The sequence below is a fragment of the Amphiura filiformis genome, chromosome 12 (genome assembly GCF_039555335.1).
Source record: "Amphiura filiformis chromosome 12, Afil_fr2py, whole genome shotgun sequence".
NCBI classification, from domain to species: domain Eukaryota; kingdom Metazoa; phylum Echinodermata; class Ophiuroidea; order Amphilepidida; family Amphiuridae; genus Amphiura; species Amphiura filiformis.
The window spans coordinates 46,372,093-46,392,736 of record NC_092639.1 but is presented as its reverse complement, the minus strand read 5'-3'; the positions used below and the strand labels follow the sequence as shown (position 1 = coordinate 46,392,736).

General features: G+C 37.7%; 1 protein-coding gene across 1 annotated transcript in view; it reads right to left on the bottom strand.

Annotated features, from left to right (window-relative positions):
• LOC140166291 (small subunit processome component 20 homolog) overlaps positions 1-20,644 on the bottom strand; it is a 55,306-nt gene that overhangs the window by 7,471 nt on the left and 27,191 nt on the right. Inside the window, 16 exon segments of the mRNA XM_072189702.1 lie at positions 2,231-2,376; positions 4,900-5,344; positions 5,787-6,124; positions 7,178-7,349; positions 8,412-8,609; positions 9,100-9,219; positions 9,886-10,035; positions 10,430-10,540; positions 11,986-12,117; positions 12,889-13,065; positions 13,526-13,642; positions 15,593-15,651; positions 15,654-15,745; positions 16,703-16,869; positions 17,497-17,664; positions 19,879-19,977. Of these exon segments, the coding sequence (XP_072045803.1) occupies positions 2,231-2,376; positions 4,900-5,344; positions 5,787-6,124; positions 7,178-7,349; positions 8,412-8,609; positions 9,100-9,219; positions 9,886-10,035; positions 10,430-10,540; positions 11,986-12,117; positions 12,889-13,065; positions 13,526-13,642; positions 15,593-15,651; positions 15,654-15,745; positions 16,703-16,869; positions 17,497-17,664; positions 19,879-19,977 (2,691 nt within the window).

The following is a 20,644-nucleotide window of genomic DNA, read 5'->3' as shown; positions in this document are numbered from 1 at the left end:
CATGACCTTAATCTTCCACACAGGAGTATAGAAATTCAAATGGCACTACCTGAATGGGTGACTCCATTTGAAATTCACACTCCCTGTGTAAGAGATTAAGGTCAAGTCTTCCATATGGGGATGGAATTCAACTGGAATAGCTGAATTGTTATCAGGACTGCTGAGAGTGAAGCACATGAAAAATATCTTGACTGAAGTACTGAAGTGAACATGTAAATAAATAAACGTCTATGCCAAGTTGGGTGGGGTGTGTGGGGGTGGGTTTGTTCTTTTATATCATCACTTTGAATTTTGATTTGAATCATTGTATCTGATGAAGGGGGCTGGTGGTTAATCTAGATGTAAAGGCCAAGATATAATTTGGATCGGGTCAGGACTCTGTATCAAAGTCTTCCTTTAGTGGGTCTTTGAACTGCTCTGTGTCTGGTTTTTATAATTGAGACTTTGAATTGGGCTGTTCAATTTAAAATCCACCCTCCCCCTGTGGAAGATTTTGGAAATATCTTCCACAGGGGGAGTATGAATATCAAATGGAATGAACACATTAGGCAGCTCCATTTAAATTTCATACACCATATGAAAAAAGATTCAACCAAAATCTTCCACAGAGGGAGGGTGAGTTTCAAATGGAGCTTTCAATGTGTTCATTCCATTTGAAATTCATACACCCCTCGTGGAGTATAGTTCCAAAATCTTCCACAGGGGTAGTGTGGATTTGAAATGCAATAGCCCATTGGAGTCTTCATCTTTGGTTCAAGTTGTATTTTTGCCTGAATGTTTTATTATGCTTTCTTTCCCCCACCAGCCCCCAAGTACAGGTGATTAAAAAAAGTGAAAAAGAAAAACAACTTCTATGCCAAGGCAATTGTATGTTGTTTATAATGTAATATTAAAGTTATATAAATTTGTGGGTGTTTTTTCCGCCCCCCACCCTCAAGGTTGATGATTGCCCTATAACCATTGAAGTTTGAATGTCCAGTTGTCCACCTTACCCAAGTCACTAAAGTTTGTTTGGCTTATAATAGACCAAAATTATTTGGTGTTTGTTATTGCACACATCAATAAAGTTCCAACTCACAGTCGTGTAAATACACATAAGTGTGCTCCAGTCATGCATTACACAAAGCGCAACTAGAGTGTTTCAGTGCATTGGCAGGGATTAAAATTAGGGCTTGGGTTGGTACACCCCCATCCCTTTAATAGTACGATTAGGATTACACTTGCAAAAACAAGTTTGCAGAGAAGCACACAATCAACCTGTGTTTTGTCCACAAGTCGCATTCAGAAATATTTGTACAAAATTGTTTTCCTAACTATTCCAAGAATTGATGAATTCGATAAGCAAAAATACACATGTTCCTCTGGCTATTTGACTCAGATGACCTCCAAATACCCTTGCAAAATAGTGAAAATACAGCTTTTACTTATTTGACCTCAGACAACCTTAAAATGACCTAATAATTGATTGGTTAGTAGCACGTAAAAGGAAGGTTGATTCATCTGGTGCCTTCATTGTTGAAAAGGAATCGCAGAAAATGGCAGAAAAAATTATGGTGCTTTTACAAGGTTAAAGCACACTTGTGGAGGATCACAAAGATATATACTTTGATCAGCTCGTAATCGGAGGTAATTATTAGGCTTTTACCACTACGCCGAAAAATCGAGTTCTATGTTAAGAGTGATATATAGTTGATCTGCCTGGTCTATATTCTGTCTGTTATTGAAAGTAGACAAAGTACAGTACAGGACTTCAATTAATAATTTGTAATACTTCTGGCGCGATGTCACAAGATAATAAGCCAAAACGGCATTGGAAGTTTGCAATGCATTGTAGTACGGTTTTTGCAGTTTTGGGACACTTTGTCCTTTGACCTTTCAGAAAATTCAGAAATATTGGATTTTTCTACATACAAAATATAATCTAAAATGTTTTACAATAATTAAAACAAATATAAAAAATATTAGTATTTTATAAATTAATTATTTAGTATTTTTAATGATCAACATTACGACAATAATAAGAAAATGAATAATAATTACGTCAATTTTGCGATATGTCAGAGCTCAAAGTGTCCCAAAACTGCTCTCAAAAACCGGAAGTTAGAATGGCGATTGGGCTTATTCTCCAAATAAAATTTACTGATATTAATCTGCAATATTATAAGGCATGCCGATTACGAGCTGATCAAACTGTACACACATACAACCACACATATACAAGTAAATATACCTCCATAGCCTTCTTGCGTTTCCTGCTGTATTTCGTCTCAGCTGTTTGTCTCTGTAGACTTGTATAGGCCTGTGAAAATACTTGCAAACCAACCATGCCTTTCAGCAGCTCTAGTACTTCTTCACACAACACCCTGAGTTCATTATCTGTAAGGTTAATCATGATAGGGAAGTGAAGACATAGTTTATGGCAATACAACTTTCATAGCATTTCAGAGCAACTTAGATTAGTGATTGCCACCCCACCCCCAAATCTTAATCCTATTGGGCTCTTTCATTTGAAATCCACACTCCTCTGGAAAATTTATCTTAAGTCTTCCACAGAGTATGGGTTTCAAATAGAATATGAATTTGGGCGACTTCCATTTGAAATACTCACTCCAGTTGTGGACAATACAGGTAAAGCCATATACAGGAGGAGTGTGGGTTTCAGACTGATTAACCCAAGCCAATAGAGGTAGTCATTGTGACGTCAACGCCGCCATCTTGTGGAGTGCAGTGCCTTGTTGCTAAGATCCCTGCGTTGGCGCTTGACTGAAGAGGTGCGTCACGCCTGCGACTTCCGCGTAATCGGGCGTAATATCTAACGCATGCCATGCAAAACGGCAGTACCCACAAGATGGCGGATCTCGCGGAAAAGGCTGACGGCCTCTATTCCCATTTGAAAAAGCATACCCTCAGTGGAAGGCTTTTCGTAAATCTTTTCACAGGGGGTATGGCAGATTTCAAATGGAATAGCACCATGCTAATCTTAACATCAAAATCTCTTTTACAGCAGAGAAGAACAGCGCCCTCTTGCACTGATTGACATGCGCACCCTTTTAATGATGATAAAGGCAGGCTTGTGTTCTCTTGGCCTTTGCGTTCATAAGTGCTGAATGAAGCGTTCACCTGCTTTGATGCATAATCGGCAAATCGCATTACCACGTCTGTTATTATGATAGTGGGACGATTAAATTAGCCAATTGGGACCTCATGTCTGTGTATACTCATTGTATGCGCATATTGCGCACCATGGGCAAGAGAGTGTTGTTCTTCTCTGCCAGCTGGTGTAAGAGATTTCAAATCATACCCATTATGCCTAGGTTTGTGATTACAATTATCAACCTAATTCTCACCCTAACCATAAACCCTACCCCTTATCCTAAGTCTTTGTGTGGTTGATGTTATTCAAAAGTCTAGCCAAATCTCAACAGTGGAACACTCTGCACCAAAATGGTCATGTCTCAAGGCTCCCGCTGAATGCAAATTTGTGCGTCCAGACGCAAAATTGTATTGCTGGACGCAATGTTCAACAAATTTCATCAACCTGTTGCGTCCAGCCGGATGCAAGTTGATTCAGCCCAAAAATGAGTGATTATAAGCTTACCAAATTGGTGTTTGCAATGATCCTATTTTGTAACTTAAAAAATAATATTTCACATCTCGATTGTGCATATATTAATATTAAATTAGCAACAGACCAATCAGTTATCAGCATTATTGACCTTATTTTGTAGTCTTCTACGCAGCCAGTTTGGTTACGCTACCTCCATGCAAACATTTTGAGGAGGGAGCGGAACCAAACTGGCCGCTGTGGAGACTACGTATTTTGCGAACAACTTCTGGGGGTCAAGTCTGACTGTCAATGGAAATTCTTCCGGCAAGGCGACATGTGAATCACTTAAGCTTATTAAGCTCAAAACACGAGAGCGAAATTACAAATTTCTTAATTATCGTACAGTGTCAGCAAGTATACATTCACATAATTTGTTATTGAGAATAACATTTACATAAATCTTTAAAATCTCATCAGAAAAATGGAAGGAAATAAGTCAAATATTTGCATCAAATCGAGACAACCAGAAGCCTTGTAAAATTGTATTGCCTGTTGCCCAACACGTCAACATACGTACGGACGCACAAAAATATTGCGGGACGCACATTTCCTAACTAGGTTTTACAGGACACAGAGCTTTTGAAGGCTAGCGGGAGCCTTGTCATGTCTACAGAGTTTATACAGCCACAGCTTCATTGTTTTATTGCCCTGATGCATTCCAGTTTGTCTGACAGGTGGATAAGTCTATGAAGGACACTTTGAAACAAGAAATGATTGAGTAGCACAAGAAGGTCATATCTGCAATAGCTGCTGTGTGTCATATTCTTAGATGTGTACAACATCTCTCTCTGGGTCAGATGGCGCAGGATTGCGCTGCTGTGGTCTTCACAAGAGTACGCCATCTACTTCTATCAAAAGCCAAACGTGTTGCACCATACATTCCGTGTGATGAAACGTTCTTCACATCCTCCGCCCAAGATGATGATGGCCGTCCCCTTCCACGATGGCCTTCCACAGCTCCCTGAAGAATCTGCTTCTCAACTCCACCATCCTTTCTTACAATGTGGCCAAAGTAGCGCAATTTCCTCTCAATGATGGACTTTCTGATGTTTAAATCTGTGCCAATCTTATTCAGGACCCAGATATTTGTCTTCTTGTCTTTCCAAGATACTCCCAACAGACTCCTATAGCACCACATCTCAAATGCATCTATCTTCTTCCTGTCATTCTTTGTCATGTGAAAATTAGAATGTGAAAATTCTTAAATGTCTACACAGCAGCTATTGCAGATATGGCCTTCTTGCACTAACCTCTAAAAATAATACAATTGCAAGATATCAAATTACACTTACCTGCTTGTGTCATCTTATCATTAGCTTCTCTACTAATAGGTCTCATCATTATCAACATATACGGTCCGACTCTATCCGCTCCCAGTTCCACAGCCACAGCTGCAAGCCACTTGACAACACAAGTTCTTTTCAGCGTCGGACCAGACGACTTTGCTGCCTCCCGTGATGCGATGATGCACATTCTTTTCATCAGCCACAGCAGGTCAACTGTTCTTATACCCTTGGGATTATCATTAGTTCTATGACTGACTTCATCAGTTTTGTCCGTGACATCATCAATTTCGTTTGTGACATCACCAGAGTTGTCGTTCTCAGATCCATTATTGGTTGCAGCTTCACTGCTGCTATGTGAGGCAGTTCTAAAATCAAGAGAGTCTGTACTTGTTGGCTGATCTCCTTGGATTCTGATTAATACTTTGGCTATGAACACAAGATTTCTCACCACCTGTAAAACAGTAAAACACAATATTAGAATCCTTCTCAATTTCTGTGCCTACCCTTCAAAAGTTTTATTTAATGTTTAATTATTAATACATTTTTGGTGACCTCCAGAAATGATAAATTATAAAAAGAAAAGAAAAAATAAAGTAAAGAAATAACTATAGTTGTAATTCCAATTGAATGAACACAGCTTTTAATAGCGTGACAATTTGTTGCGTACACTGCGCTATCTACGCCAGCGTGTGCGACTGTGCGTGAGTACCGAGGAAGTGAATCCAACCATGCCAACTCACTTTTGATTGGTTAGCATTGTATCCAAGGTTGTGCGTTCACGTTGTAGTTTGAAATACGCGATATACGATCACGGTTGGATCAAGTACAGCTGTTGAAAGCTGCGTTCATTCAATTGGAATTCCTACTATATAATAGTAATTTTAAATCCTTACTTGATCACCAAGATCTTTATCGCAATAAAATGACTGTAACTGGTTGCAGAATTTGGAAGCCAAGTCACTGATTCTCTCATGTGTTTTTTCCTGCAGGTAACCTAAAACCTCATCAACCGGATTCTCACTAACGCCATCTTCACTCTCCACTAATCTAGATTTCCTTTTCTTGCCCTTCTTTTGTTTCTTTCCTTCAACTGTCTCAAGTGGTTTTGATGTGATAGTTGCCGTGGTAATCAGTTCTTCTGGTTTCCATGCAGCAAAGAGTGAGCCAAAGAGCTGTGCTGATGTCAGACGGATCCAGGAGTGAGGATGCATCAGATGCGACTGGGTGGAATCTGTGGATGGATGTAAAATTATTTTAAAGGGTACATTGTTCAAAAAATTAGCAAAATGAAAATAGTTTTGTCATGAACAGCTCCAGCTTCTTCATGAGGAGCAAGTGGGAAAAGTATGTATATAAGCTAGCCACAGAGGATCAGGGGTAACTGCTGAATGCAACATACATACACCATCAGTTTCCATCTTTGAGGGTCAGATGGGAAAGGGCAGTGGAAACGTTTTTTTTACACCTAATGACCATGGGGGGGGAAGATTCCCAGAGCAAACTAGAATTACTCAGTTCGTAATTAAGGTGGCCCCCACACAAAGGTGTGTAAATAACAAAGGTTTGTTAAAATAAAAGTAATATGCAATATGCAAATTAGCTCATTAATATTCATAAATATACAAATAACACGCCACAAAACTATACAGCACATTAGGCCACTATATACCATCACATTACCAAGTTTGAAGTTGATCGGTTATTGCGTTTCAGCTGCAGAGTGGATTGATGACAATTTAGGCAAAATATGCAAATAAGCTCATTAATATTCAAATAACATGACACAAAACTATACAGCACATCAGGTTACCACATCCTATCCCCATACCAAGTTTGAAGTTGAGAGCTGCAGAGTGGACTAATGAATTTGATTCCACCCGGATAACCAGGCAGCCAAACAAACAACCAGGCAACCATCTGGATGATAACATAAGCCCCACATATCCTGTGTCTTCTTTAGGGGGACCCCACATATCCTGTGTCTTCTTTAGGGGGAATGCCTTTAATTTATAGAATAGCCCAATGCTTCAACACAATGGTCACAAATGGGAAAAACACACTTTCATCTCAACTTCCATCAAGTTAGCCCACACATCAGAAAGAATTTCACTATTTGTTTTTTCAATGCTATTATACTTGCACAAATCCAAAACAACAATCAGGATTGTTCAGCCGTCCAACTCCCCATCCCAAATCAATGCACTGTAATCAGATTCAGGTTAACCCCATTCAAACGTTTTTCCAAGTACTATATTTGATTTCCAAGCATAACGATCATACATACCCCAGATAGTATTAAGCACCAGCCTATATTCCTTATTCCTGATGATACCACAATGTTGCAGTAGTTTCCCTAGCGTTGACAACAGGTGAAATAAGAGATGATCTGATTGTCTCTCTTCCTTCTCCCTGGCTGTACCTTCTGTCTCATTATCCCCAGAGTCTTCATCTTCATCCTAATTATAAAAAAAAAAAGAAGATACATATTATTAAGCAAATAAACTAATTATGCTGTGCAAAATGATTTTAGGCTTAACTTTCTATCTGTACACATGTATATATACACATTTGACACAGTGTAGGATCAATAATTTTCCCTTCGCAAAATCAGGACATTACATAATGATGTCAACAGATAACTGTCCAGTTTCAAAAATCATCAGAACCTAAAATTTCAAGAGGCGGAATTGACAACATAGAATTTATCAGTTTAGAACTACAGGCAGGGGCGGATCCAGGAATTTTTGATAGAAGGGGCGCCTTTTGGTCAACGACGAAAAAATGGTGTTAAGGGGTTACCCCTCGAAAACTCAACGGTTTTGGCCCATTGTTTGCTGCTCATGGCGAATTTGTTCATTTTTTTTATTTCTTTAATTTTTGTATTTTAAGTTGGGTCGGCGCCCTTTGCTAGGCAAAAAATAGAGGGGGCGCGCGCCGGCTGCGCCCCCCCCCTAAATCCGCCCCTGACAGGGATGCAAGCAGCTGCAAAAAAAAATATCATAGTTGTCATTGGGCAGGAAAAGCTTTTGGCCCCTGAACAAGTTTAAAACAAAACTGCCAACAGGTTACATAGGTTTTGTTTTAAACATGTTTACTGTACACGAAGATCATTCATATCAAGATAAGATCTTGACAGTTGAAATAGCTGCAATAGCAAGTTATTATTTTCAGGTCTTTTGGAGATTTTGTACTTGAACTGAATTTCAATTCCAAAATCAGATCTTAAAACATAAAAGGTGCTCGTCAGAATGACACAGCTCAAACTACTGACAAATCAATCAGCAATTTACATAACCCCATGAGAACTACCTGCCGATTGGCCAAAAATAAATTTTCATTATCAATCGGCCCAATCAGCAACATTGCTAGAATAATTTCACCACACAAAAAAATTGGGGTGAATTATTTGCAAAGCTCCATTCTGATTGGTGATTTAAGTGAAGATATCATGTAATTGACCAATCAGAAGCAATGTTAGATCAGCAGGTAGTGCTCAGGGGGTTAACAAAACCACTAACCTGTTGAAAATGCTCAGGTTTCATCCTCTCGCAGATGACCGGTAGTAGAGACTTGATTCTTCTCTCCGTGTCCGCCCCTTCTGCTTCCACAAACAAACCACACAGCTGAGCTGCTAAGCATTTATGGGTCAGCTTCTCGTCTTCATCAAGCCATGATATGGTGATGTCAAATAACTCATCTCTCTTAGCAACATCAATCTGTAAAATTAGGTTTCAATGACAAGAAAATTTGACACCAAACTTCTGTAGGTGGTTGAAACATGTCATTATATGTGTAAAAGGTATCAAAATTATGTTTCAATGACGAGTGTATTTGACACCAAACTACCTTTATGTTATGTGTAAAAGGTATCAAAAATTTGTTTCAATGTTAAGAATATTTCTCACTGAAATTTGTCATTAAAATAACAGGAAAGCCAGCTATATGAAGAACAAAATTCAGTCATAAAATTAATTAATAAATGTGGATTCTGACTTTAATCATGTTTTTCACTGCCTGAGCACCATTGAAGAAGTCTGGTGTTTCCGGAAGCAACATGGCATTGCGAGTCACACTTTTATTCCCAAATTTATATGTGCATAGGTTGGTTTAATAAGAGTTGAATAATTAAACAAGGATTAAATAAATAAATCCTTAATATCATTTTTTCTATCTTTTCCCAAGTGGATTTTTAAATGCCTTACATACCTTCTGCAAAAGAGATTTGATAGCCAGTGCCGTTAGTTTCCTACATTTGGTTGTCTCCTCATTCATCAAGCGTGCTGCCATTGGGACATAGAACAGTCCCGCATAATCGCATAACACTTTCTGAAAAGTGAATTATAACATACAAAGAACATGTCATCATTATTTGGATTGGGAGAATGAAAATGGGATCCAATCTCTTTGTTGCTATTGCCCTTTGAACAGATCTGCCATCTTGCTACCAAGAAGAGGTTCTCCCTACAAACACAATACTGCATTCTTGTTTTTTACTCATATTTACGCAACGCTCGATGCACCGCTTTTGAAACACACTATGAGCAATCACTGAATTTTGCGATACATCGCTCGTCGCTTTTGCATTATACTTATCACGGCGATAGCGATTGCAGACGACAATTAAAATATTCTAAATGCCACAAAATACGTTTTTAGAACATCCATTGCTGTCAATAATTATTGCCTTCAATCAATTCATCACCAAAAGTCAATAATCGCGAATGGTAAATTAATTAGCAAAATAATAGATACAGGTTGGTTGGAAATGATTGGTTGATGAATTCACAAGTTGAGATTTCTCAACTTGCAAAAGGGACACCATTTGCCGCATATCAGTGATTTGTATCGATTGAAAGTAAACACTGACCATGCGTGAGAATAATGCATATTTTATAGTCTATCTTACATATTGGTGTTTTTACATAAAAATTATATCCATTTTTTTAAATTTGCATTGAACTGTACTTGATAACAAAAATATGTTCATCCTACCTGTGGAAATGAGGAGAATACCGTTGCCAACATTTCCAGGGCTGATTCTCGTCCAGTCTCCACAGGATATGCTGCCTGATTGACGTAGAATTCCAGGTGTTGTTTCAGCTTCTTGCCAAGAGGATAATCCAATAGAAAACCTAGCATAACCTGCAAAGGAAAATCAAAAACAAATTACAAAATATTATGTCAACCCAAAGCCTAGGGGTACATTAGCATAATTTATAGGCTGAATTGTTTGTGCGCATATGGGAATGAAGCCTATTGAAGCCTAGTTTTAGGGTATGTATTTTTTACATCTTTTGCCACAGTGGAGGAAAACTACAATTTTTGGAAAAAAAAAGAAAAACTTCATTTGAGAAGCTACCTAAGCAACACAATGAGGCTGGGACCCCGCCATGTACATAATCCTTTGTCAACATTGAGAAAGCGTATTAGAAAACAAGCATATATTAATTATTTACTCCTACAAGATTTTTGTAGAGCTGTAGTCTTTGTTTGGTTCTGTAATTAACAGCAAATATCGAGCTGTATATTTGCATACCTGTCTGCACTGTAGCCTGACTGGTGGTGCTTCCGAGACCACAGAGAGCTGTCGTACCTTCTTCATCACATCGTGGATTTCAGGGACCACAAGTTTCCTAGAGAGGATAGCCTATGAGTACATAAACAAACAACATATCAATTAGAATTTACATAGCTTTACTATACACCAGGGTCTTAGCCGGGATTTGACAAGTACCCGTCATTTTCACCAAATCTGCCTGTCAAAATTTGATCCTGAAAACATAAACCAAACCTCTGCCCCTTCAATTTTGCCAGTCCCAAGAGCACACTGAATGTTCAAAATGACAGGTGGACAGGTTGCTAGCTAACACCTTGCTATACACTCATATAAATATACAGAAGATAATGTTATGTCAAGGCTAAGGACAGAATATTTATGTGTAATGAAATACTTAGCTTTTATCACAACATCATTTTTATCAACAGATATCCTTCTACAAAATCAACACATGTACCATTTAGTTTTGGGCATTCATGAAATAATTGATCTTCGAGAATGTCATCTGTTATAATTTGAGGAGCAGCGCTGAACAAACTATGCCAAAAAGAAGTGCATAAAACATCCAGCCAAGGAGCAAATCACATTATACGATATGTTTGCTAGACAAGAAGACGATAACAGTGAGAAAATGGTGGATAACACGAACAATGAAACAAGCGATGTGACTAACACTGAACTAAAGGACTTGTTACTGAGCATGGATAGAAGATAAAACGCCCACATGGATGCAATAGAGGCACATGTGAAAGGTACAGTTAATAGAGTAACGGAAAATGAAAACAAAATCAAGGAGTTGGTCAAGTCAGTGGAACACAATGATAAATTTATCAAACAGATCCTAAAGGAGCAGATCCCGGAAATCAATGCCAGAATTAACTATGATTGTGAAATGTACACAGGAAAAAAGTAATAATAAAATAAAATATATCATTTAGAAAAATGAAAAAGAGTGGTTTCTATAATTCTGCTGACACAAGCATACATTTGTTAACCAACTTAGTTTTAGTGTGCTGAGCTTCTCTTCCCCCTCTACCATAAATTGTGAAGTTTATCAGGTCTTCACTGATAACCGACTTGGCTTGCTCAGCATCGGCAAATTGAGCCATCTTATGTGACACTTATTTATCATTTTTGTATATCAATCAAACATTTTGGAGACACATGTTTTGGAATTTCTAGGTGGTGAGGAATAGATGTTTAAAATAATTATGGCTAAATGGGTCCTTAGAAATAGCCATGCTCCCTAATAATTATTGTGCTCAGCAGATAAAATGGACCTTTCTGCAGTCACTTGCTACAAAGGTACATGAAGTATGAGAAAAAGGTTTCAGATGCATGGCTTCATGAAAGTTTTATATTTGTCATCTATCTGATATCACATGCTTGGAATCTTCACATGAAATCAGCTGTGCAAGACTAATTTACGTTCAAAAGTCTGGACAGACTTGACGGAAACACAAAATACTTGACTATACACTATACAGATGGCTTCCAGTTCCTGCATGTTATATTAGTTGCAAACATCCCCTTACCTTAAGAAGGCTGAAAGCAGTGGCTTGCCTATTGGAGTCATGTATATCTTCTTCAGCATACGCCAGTAGCACCTTGAGTTGTTCCTCGTCAATAGAGTGCTGTTTCACATCTCGTACCATCACTGTCAAGGCCTGAAATAAATTTCGTTTAAGATTTGACTTGAGCTGTTATGACATCACAGCGCTTAGTGTAATTGCAGTAGTATTGAGAGTTTTTGAGTCCATTTTACATTTTTGGCTACTTGACAATTTTACCTCAACATGGAACCTTTAACATCACTGCTTGAAGCCTGTTCCCACATCGCTCCTATTGACTGATTTTTGATTGCCAGTGAACTTTTCTGTATGAGGTCAATTGAGTTAAAATTTCATCAAACATCATGCAGCTACACATATATTACTACATACTACTTGCTATCATCTGAACTCATTCAAAGCAAGACAAACCTTGTAACCATATGATCACTGGCATTGGCCATCGTATGGGAAAAAATTTAATTTTCCACTTTGTCCCAAAGCTGTCAGGTGCATTTGTTTTGCAGTGCACATTGTCTCCAGAGAAATTGGCCATCCCCGCTCCATTTTGTTTTACAAAAGTATCGGTAAAAACATGTTTTAAAAGCATTAGCATTTTGTTGGAAGAAATATGTGATTGAGACTTTAAATTAGAGAAAACATTTTATTATGTGTATGAAAATGTAAGTTTTGAAAGTTTCAAGCACCACAAGTTTATTTTGATTGAGTTTGATTAGAAAAAAAAAAGGAAAAAAGACACCATTCTGCAATGGATTTTCAAATCTTCACAAGCTTTGAGAAAAACTGATATTTTTTGTGTTTAGCCTAAACTTTAACATCTCTTTATAAGGAATATTCCTGAAAATGCATCTTAAAAACAAATCTCACCTTGAAGCAGCCGACAACCAAATCAAAATTGCCAGAACCTGACCGGACAGCACCAGTGGCAGCATAGTTCTTCAGGATGTGGAACAGTATTTTGGTTAATTCCTTCGCTCTGTTTCCCACTGAGGGTAGAGGGTACCTCAGCAGCCATGTGAGGCATCGGAGGCCTACTGTGGTTATCTGCAAATCAGATTATTATTCATGAATTGAGGTTTAGTTTTCAACACATGTGAGTATCTATTTTGTTACCAATGTGAGTATCACCGAGGGTAAAATTAGGACAGCTTTTCTATGAGGGAAAACATGATTAACTGAATTTAAGTCAGAACCAGGATTCACTTTGGGATTACCAACACTCAGTATTTTTTGTGTTTTTAATAATGCCTGGCTCCATGATTTTTATTCAGATCAGATGGCAAAATTAGGGGAATTACAGGCATTGAACAACACCCATCACCCAGTTGCTTTTTACCCTTGAAAAAATCACCATTATCTTTAAATACACAAATTCAATCACACAGGTTGTTTTCATTTGTAAAAAAGGAAGAAAAAGTGGTTGAGTTTTGAGCTTTGTAAAATAATGAAGAAAATACCAATATCCCATATTCTAAATTAATTTGCTAATGACAATGACACTCACCTTGACATGCTTGGAGTCCAAACACGTGATGAGGAAATCCACAAATGGATCCAACATAGCTAGATGTTGCTGGTTAGATGATATCAGTTTGGATCTTTTCAAATTCATATGCAATAGCTGAAAACAAAACAGAAATAATTTAATAGTCTTGCCTTTGAATACTTTTTTGTATACATTATGATGAGTTTGTTTCAAAGTGTTACAACATTTCAGCATTACTTAAGGGCTGGGGTATGAACGTTTGGACAGTATTTATTTTGGGACATCAGAGCACATTAGACATATCGAATTGCATTCTGAATACGAAGAATGTCCTTCTGATATCAAATAATTTTGATTTTTTGAAATTCGCAATTTAATACACATTTTATGGCAAATCATTAAAATTGATATTTTTGATATTTAACAGTACTTGAAGTAAACTTTATAAATCTGATGATTTATACTTAAAGTGTATGTAGGTGGGATGAAAGGCCGACGATCAATTGAAAATTTTGACCTTTCGTATTGAAGATATGGATTTTTTCCCCAAAACACCAAAAAAAATTAGGTCTTTTGGGAAAAAAAATCCATATCTTCAATATGAAAGGTCAAAATTTTCAACTGACCGTCGGCTTTTCCTCCCTGCTACATACACTTTAAGAATATATCATTAGATTTATATAATTTACTTCGAGGACTGTTATATATCAAAAATTTGAAAAATATCAAATTTTTTGTATTATATTGTGATTTTCAAAAATGAAAATTATTTGATATCAGAAAGACATGCTTCAGATTCAGAATGCAATTCGATAGGTCCGAGGTGCTCTTATGTCCCACAAAAAATACTGTTGAAACGCAATAAACGCTCATTTTAAATCCCTTAAGGGGCTACTACACCCCTCGATAAATTTGTGTCTATTTTTGCATATTTCTCAAAAACTAATAACACACTGGTAACAAAAGTTATGTGTATTATAGGGCAAGGAATCCAATTACTACACTGGAATTTCACTGACCCAAGACAAGCGGTTTGTTATTTATGATAAGAAATAAGGTACTGCTAGATTGTACCTCATTTCCTATCATATTATACTGAACCGCTTGTCTTGAGTCACTGAAATTTCAGTGTACTAATTGGATCCCTTGCCCCAATAATATACATAACTTTTGTTACCAGTGTGTTATTTTTTGAGAAAAATGTAAAAATAGTCACAAATTTACCACAGGGGTGTAGTACCCCCTTAAAAAAGGTAAATATGGATACAAGACTGTTCAAGTTTGTGTAGATGAATCCACCTGTGGGCAACAATGTAGTACCCAAAGCTGTAAAGATGAATGAAATTTGGCAACCATCTCAAGATCAGAGTACCTATCTCTCTGTCAACAGCTTAAGTCAGAATCTTGGTTTAAGTTGTGATGTTGGTAGAGCAGTGTGCACCCCCACACCTGAGATTGTTACCAACTACACAAGTACCCTATATTTGTAAAATTGTTAGCAACATAATAAAAAGTAGCCTATCAGCCACTTAACAATACAAAGATTCTGTTCAATGAATTTACATGCCAAAAATAGTGAAAATTAACATTTTCTAAAGAACTCTCACTAGAAATGTTCTATAGCATATACAATCCTTATATGTGATGCGATCAAGCAAAATGAGTCACATGTCAGGAATATTGATTTTGAGATAGAGTCAACAATAGTATTCAACTTAGTTTGTATTTAATTACTCTGAGCAACACTAAAATGACCATATCTCTGGAACCATAGGTCTAATTATGATGGGGTTTTCAACAAAATAAAGCTCTGGCTCATGTAATGAAATTGAAAACTGAATTATGATTTTGATCGACATCAGACTCATTTAGCTTGATCGCATCACATATTAGCCCCAACATATGCCAGCAGACACTAATATACCTTAGTGGAGAATGGTACAATGCAAGCACAGTGTAGCACCTGACCCAAGACTGCAACATACTGGTATTGCATGGGATTTAAGCCATGAGCCCAAATCTCAGTCTTTACACCTCTACTACTATAACAGCTTGCTGAAGACAAAATGATGCAGCGTAACTTACCTGCAGTCCAAAGTCAACAATAACATGTGCATTGGTCTTGCTGCTAGTCTGAGGTACAAATCCCCTCGCTTGGGTGTCTTTGGCAAGATGTACACACTTTTGGTTGCTAGGCGTGGGTCTGGAGCTGGAATACTTGCTGCCTTTTTCTCAGCTCTATACGAAGAAAAGCAACATTTATTGCTAGGATTATTATTAAAATTCCTGACATAAGATAGAGGCAGGTTTTGTAATATTTTGGCAAATGTAACACAACGGGTCCCCAGATTGAAGACACAGGACCACAAGGATATGATTCAGCAAAACATTTGAATGGGATATTCCATTTAAAATCCACACTACCCCTGTGAAGAAATTGTTAGAAATATCTTCCACACAGGTAATATGAATTTCAAATAGAATGAACACTTTAGGCAGCTCCATTCAAACTATAAACCCCCCCCCCCTCTGAGGGAGATTCAAACCGTATCTTCCACAGAGGCAGGGTGAGTTTCAAATAGAGTTGGTTAATGTAATAATTTTCGATTTGAAATTCATACTCCCCATGTGGAAGAAATTTCCTAAAATCTTCCCCCGAGGAAGAGTGTGGACTTTAAATAGATTAGCCCAATTCATGAGACTGACTAACAAAAAAACAATTTTTGAAACAACCCGTTGTATACACACACCTGTTAGTAGCTATCTGTACCTACTAAGCCACAATAAAGGCTAAGCAGAAATTGCAACTACTTATATTACTATTGCACTCATTACCCCAAAAGACCAATAGGCATGGAATACATGCATAGCCAATGGTTTCGTTGAATGCTAACTATCAACCAAAGGGAAATACCTTTACAACAGTTATTTTTCCCTTGGTAGGAAAGGACAAGGACTTCCCTGATTCAGCACGCACCCTCAGATAAATTGGGGATTCCTTGCACCTGCCTGTGGGTAAACCAAACCCACTCACTTCAAATCATACCCAAGTCACATGGTTTAGGCATACACAGAACATTCCTAAACCATGTGACTTGAGGATGATTTTTAAAAAGCGACCTCCACTTGAGATGAGTCTGGTATTTATTCCTAGTTTTTATATCGTTTTGATATGGATGTACACAATTGACTTACTTCTGTACACTTGTAATCAATGGTAGAGATTCACTGACAAGCCCATGGATGAACACCAACATCACCTCCATTACTAACCCAGAATTCCCTAGAAGACCAAGGGTCATACGGCGTAGCACATCCTGCACTCTTCGCACCGCCTTGTGGCTGTGAGTGGTGTCTAAAATCTGGGAAATGGTAGACGCAAGTGTTAATGAGGGTACAGATATTATATACATGAATCAAAGAAAACATACAAGAGTACCATATTCGAACTAATTAGCCTCCTGGGCGATTAGCAAAGTCATTAAATGGGTAGCTTATTATGCATCAATACAAGTTTTGAATGTCCGAAGTGATTCTAAGATTCCTAATACATTGTATTTACATATACACAAATTTGTGTTTTGTTATTTTTGGAGTAGCAGCTTGGAACGTGAAAAGCGGAAACATAAATGTAAACTGAAAATGTGTACATCCATATCAAAATGATGCACTTGTCGGCTGCTACATGTGTCTCATTTCACACAATACTTAGCTAGGAATAAATACCAGACTCATCTCAAGTGGAGGTCACTTCCAGTCATCCCCAAATCACATGGTAAGGGATGTTCCCTGTATTCCTAGACCATGTGACTTGGGATGATTTGAAATGACCTCCACTTGAGATGAGTCTGGTATTTATTCCAAGCTATTATGTGAAATGAGACACGTGTAGCAGCCGACAAGGCAAAGGCATCGTTTTGATATGGATGTACACAAATGTCCTCTTTTACAGTATATTGCTCACACTATACTCAAAAGTACAAACTCACCTCTTTCAAAGGTAGAATCAGCTGAGTGAGTGACCCTTGACCCACAAACTTGGCTACCATCTCATAACAGTCATACCCTTTGGTGCTACGGGCTTCATATAGCTTTGCTACAATTCCCTGAACGTCCTTTTCCTCAGCAACCTCCCCAAAGATATCATCATTGAATACCTGCAATGAAATTATAGAGTCATATTCACCCTTTGCATGGATCCGCCATCTTGCTACTAAAACGAGGTCCTCCTTGCAAACAAACGCATGCGCAAAAAATGCATTTTTGTTTCTCGCCCTTTTCTAGCAACACACGTAGCAATAGGGGTACACAAGCGGGTAGAATCTGGTTTTGAAATGACAGTGCTATCGTCGAATAGTCATGGAAACATTGGAATGTTGGTACAATTAATTGCAGTTTAGTGAATCAATCCATTGACTGATCGATTGATTACACAATGAAGTAAACAAGAATCGACCTACTAACGAAAAAGTAAGAAATAAATGAGGTAAAGACCTCCCCAAAACTTCTCCATCTAATTTTGGTCATGTAATGATGTAACATTCGCAAATTTGATGTCATTGATTCTCTGTCTTCTTATGCAACCAAATACACAAACAGAAATTAATAGGAAGTCAAGTGCAAGTCAGATTTTTCACGAGACTGACTTATAAAAAACATTTGAAACAACCTGTTTTGTCTGTTAGCAGTAATTTGTACCTACTGAGCTATTTAATAAAAGCTTAGTAGGAATTGAAACTACTTATTTTGCTATCGCACTCATTACCCCAAAAGACCAATAGGCATGATATACATGCATGGCCAATGGTTTCGTTGAATGCTACTACCAAATGTGACCATCCAGCACAACTGAGCCCTGAAGTCGCCAATCATCATTTTTGAGATATTCAACCAAAATATTCTGCTTGAAATTAGCTTTAAAATGATGTATATCATGTCTATAGTACTTGACATTTAAAGGGGGGTAACCCTATTGGTTTTGGATATGGATTGTCTTTAAAATTACATAATAATATCAAATATCGCCCCCTTTATGCTGCTTTGGGAAAAAACTAGAGCATTTTCAGCGTAAATGTGAATAAATAGCCAAATTTGCAATCCAATACCTTGTTATACGTGAATTGCATTCTGGGCAGGCAAGCAAGCAACAACAATTCCCGTTCGTATGCATGGTATGACGAATGCTGACATGCTGTACAATGCCCGGCCCGTATTGACCGGAAAATATTTGTTGTTGTTTTCGTACCGTTTCCGAGAAAAAAAGGAAACAAAATATATTTCCCCTTGCAATATGTACATTTCAAATGAATATAAAAAGTTTGGGTTAAAATGGAGAGGAAAAAAAATCTTCCGATACGAGATTTTGAACCAGGTACCTCTCGGTAACGCACAGCGCGCTAACCGATTGAGCAATTCAGCCCACGGTGTACATCGTGGATTTTTTATAACTAAATACGGCATACCGTCTCGATGGTTCGCAATTAATTCCTTACCCAGAAATCCGAAGTAATTTTTATTTTTACAAACCGGTAGCCTGTAAAAACCGCTGTGTTTCATGATTTCTCCAGAAATACATCGACTTGGAGCGTCAAATTTCAGGATAGTAATGAGAAAAATAGTATCTATTATGTGATACCAAAACCTCATCAACAATGAAAAAAATCGGGGATGATGCTGTCGATCGGGTTACGGACCTTTAAGTAGTGCAAAATCAATCAAACAAGTCAATAAATCCTTTGTTTCCTATTGTTTATTGTTAAGTTCAATGGAGCATATCTCAATAATGGCACTGGCGACATCCGGGCTCAGTTGTGGTGGATGGTCACAAATGTCAACACCTTTATCAATCTATTGAAACTGATTAGGCTTATTGAATCAAGTCAACTCTTGCAAACTCATCTGGCGAGAATCAAGACGGAATGAACTGGTTCTTCATGAGGGATGGCTTCAAAATCCAACTGACAGTGCCCTGGCGGAGCCATGTATATTGCAAGCATGTCCAATGTAGTTAACCTGCAAGTTCTGCCAGTCCACCTGCTGTCATCTGGTGTTTTGAAGCCATTCTTAGTGCCAAATGAGCAACATTACCCTATCCTGTCACAATAATTTTGTTGAGCATGTCTAACACGGAAACCGTTGGTTCTCCCATGGCGCCGGTGGTCTACGGCAGTTGAGTTTTGAAGCCACTCCTAATTTGCTGTGTGCAGAATGTGGTTACATTACCCTATTCTGTGCCAACAATTTTGTTGAGCATGTCCAACGCAAAAACTGTTGGTTCTCCCATGGCGCCACCTGTAGACTACCGGCAGTTGAGTTCTCAAACCAACTGAGTTACATTCACTTGTTTGAATCCACGGTGTTGTACAACTTACCTTAATCAATGATCCTAAACAACCATCTAGATCTCCACACTCTAATTTAGGCAACAGACTTTTCAATAAAGTGTGGACTGTGTAACTGAGTACATGAAGCTGTGAATGTACAACAAAATAATGTTTTGAATTAGGCATGTTATAACAAAAACATTTAATTTGTTCTATTACCTTTCTTTTTTATAATGCACTCTACAGGATGTATCAAAATGATTGGCACCCATCAGTTTGTAGTGACTATGGACAAGATAAGACTACCTCATCAAAATGGAACACCTAATTAGTAGATTCATTTTAACAAAAAGGTCTATAAACTGTAAATTCAGGTTCAGAAGACCAATGCTGCATTTGGAAGAAGCATTCCATTAAATATCAAAACTGATGGGTGCCAATCAGTTAGATACAGCCTGTACACCATCAATGAATATTGTGCCCCTCTGGTCTCTGGTCATAACTACAATACTTGACAAATGTTGTTGGGACACAAATGGTAAACTTTCACTGTAAATAAAAATATCAATACTTCATTATACAGCAAAAACACAACTTAGCATCGATGCCAAATCATGGTTCTAAACCCTATACATACCTATTAGACTCTAAATAAAAAGTCACACATTGATACCAATATTTAGACTGTTACCTGTAAGTAGCCTGTACTTAACCAAGCCACAATAAAAGCTTAGCAGAAATCAAAACTACTCAAATTACTATTGCACTCATTACCCCAAATGGCCAATAGGCATGGAATACATGCATGGCCAAT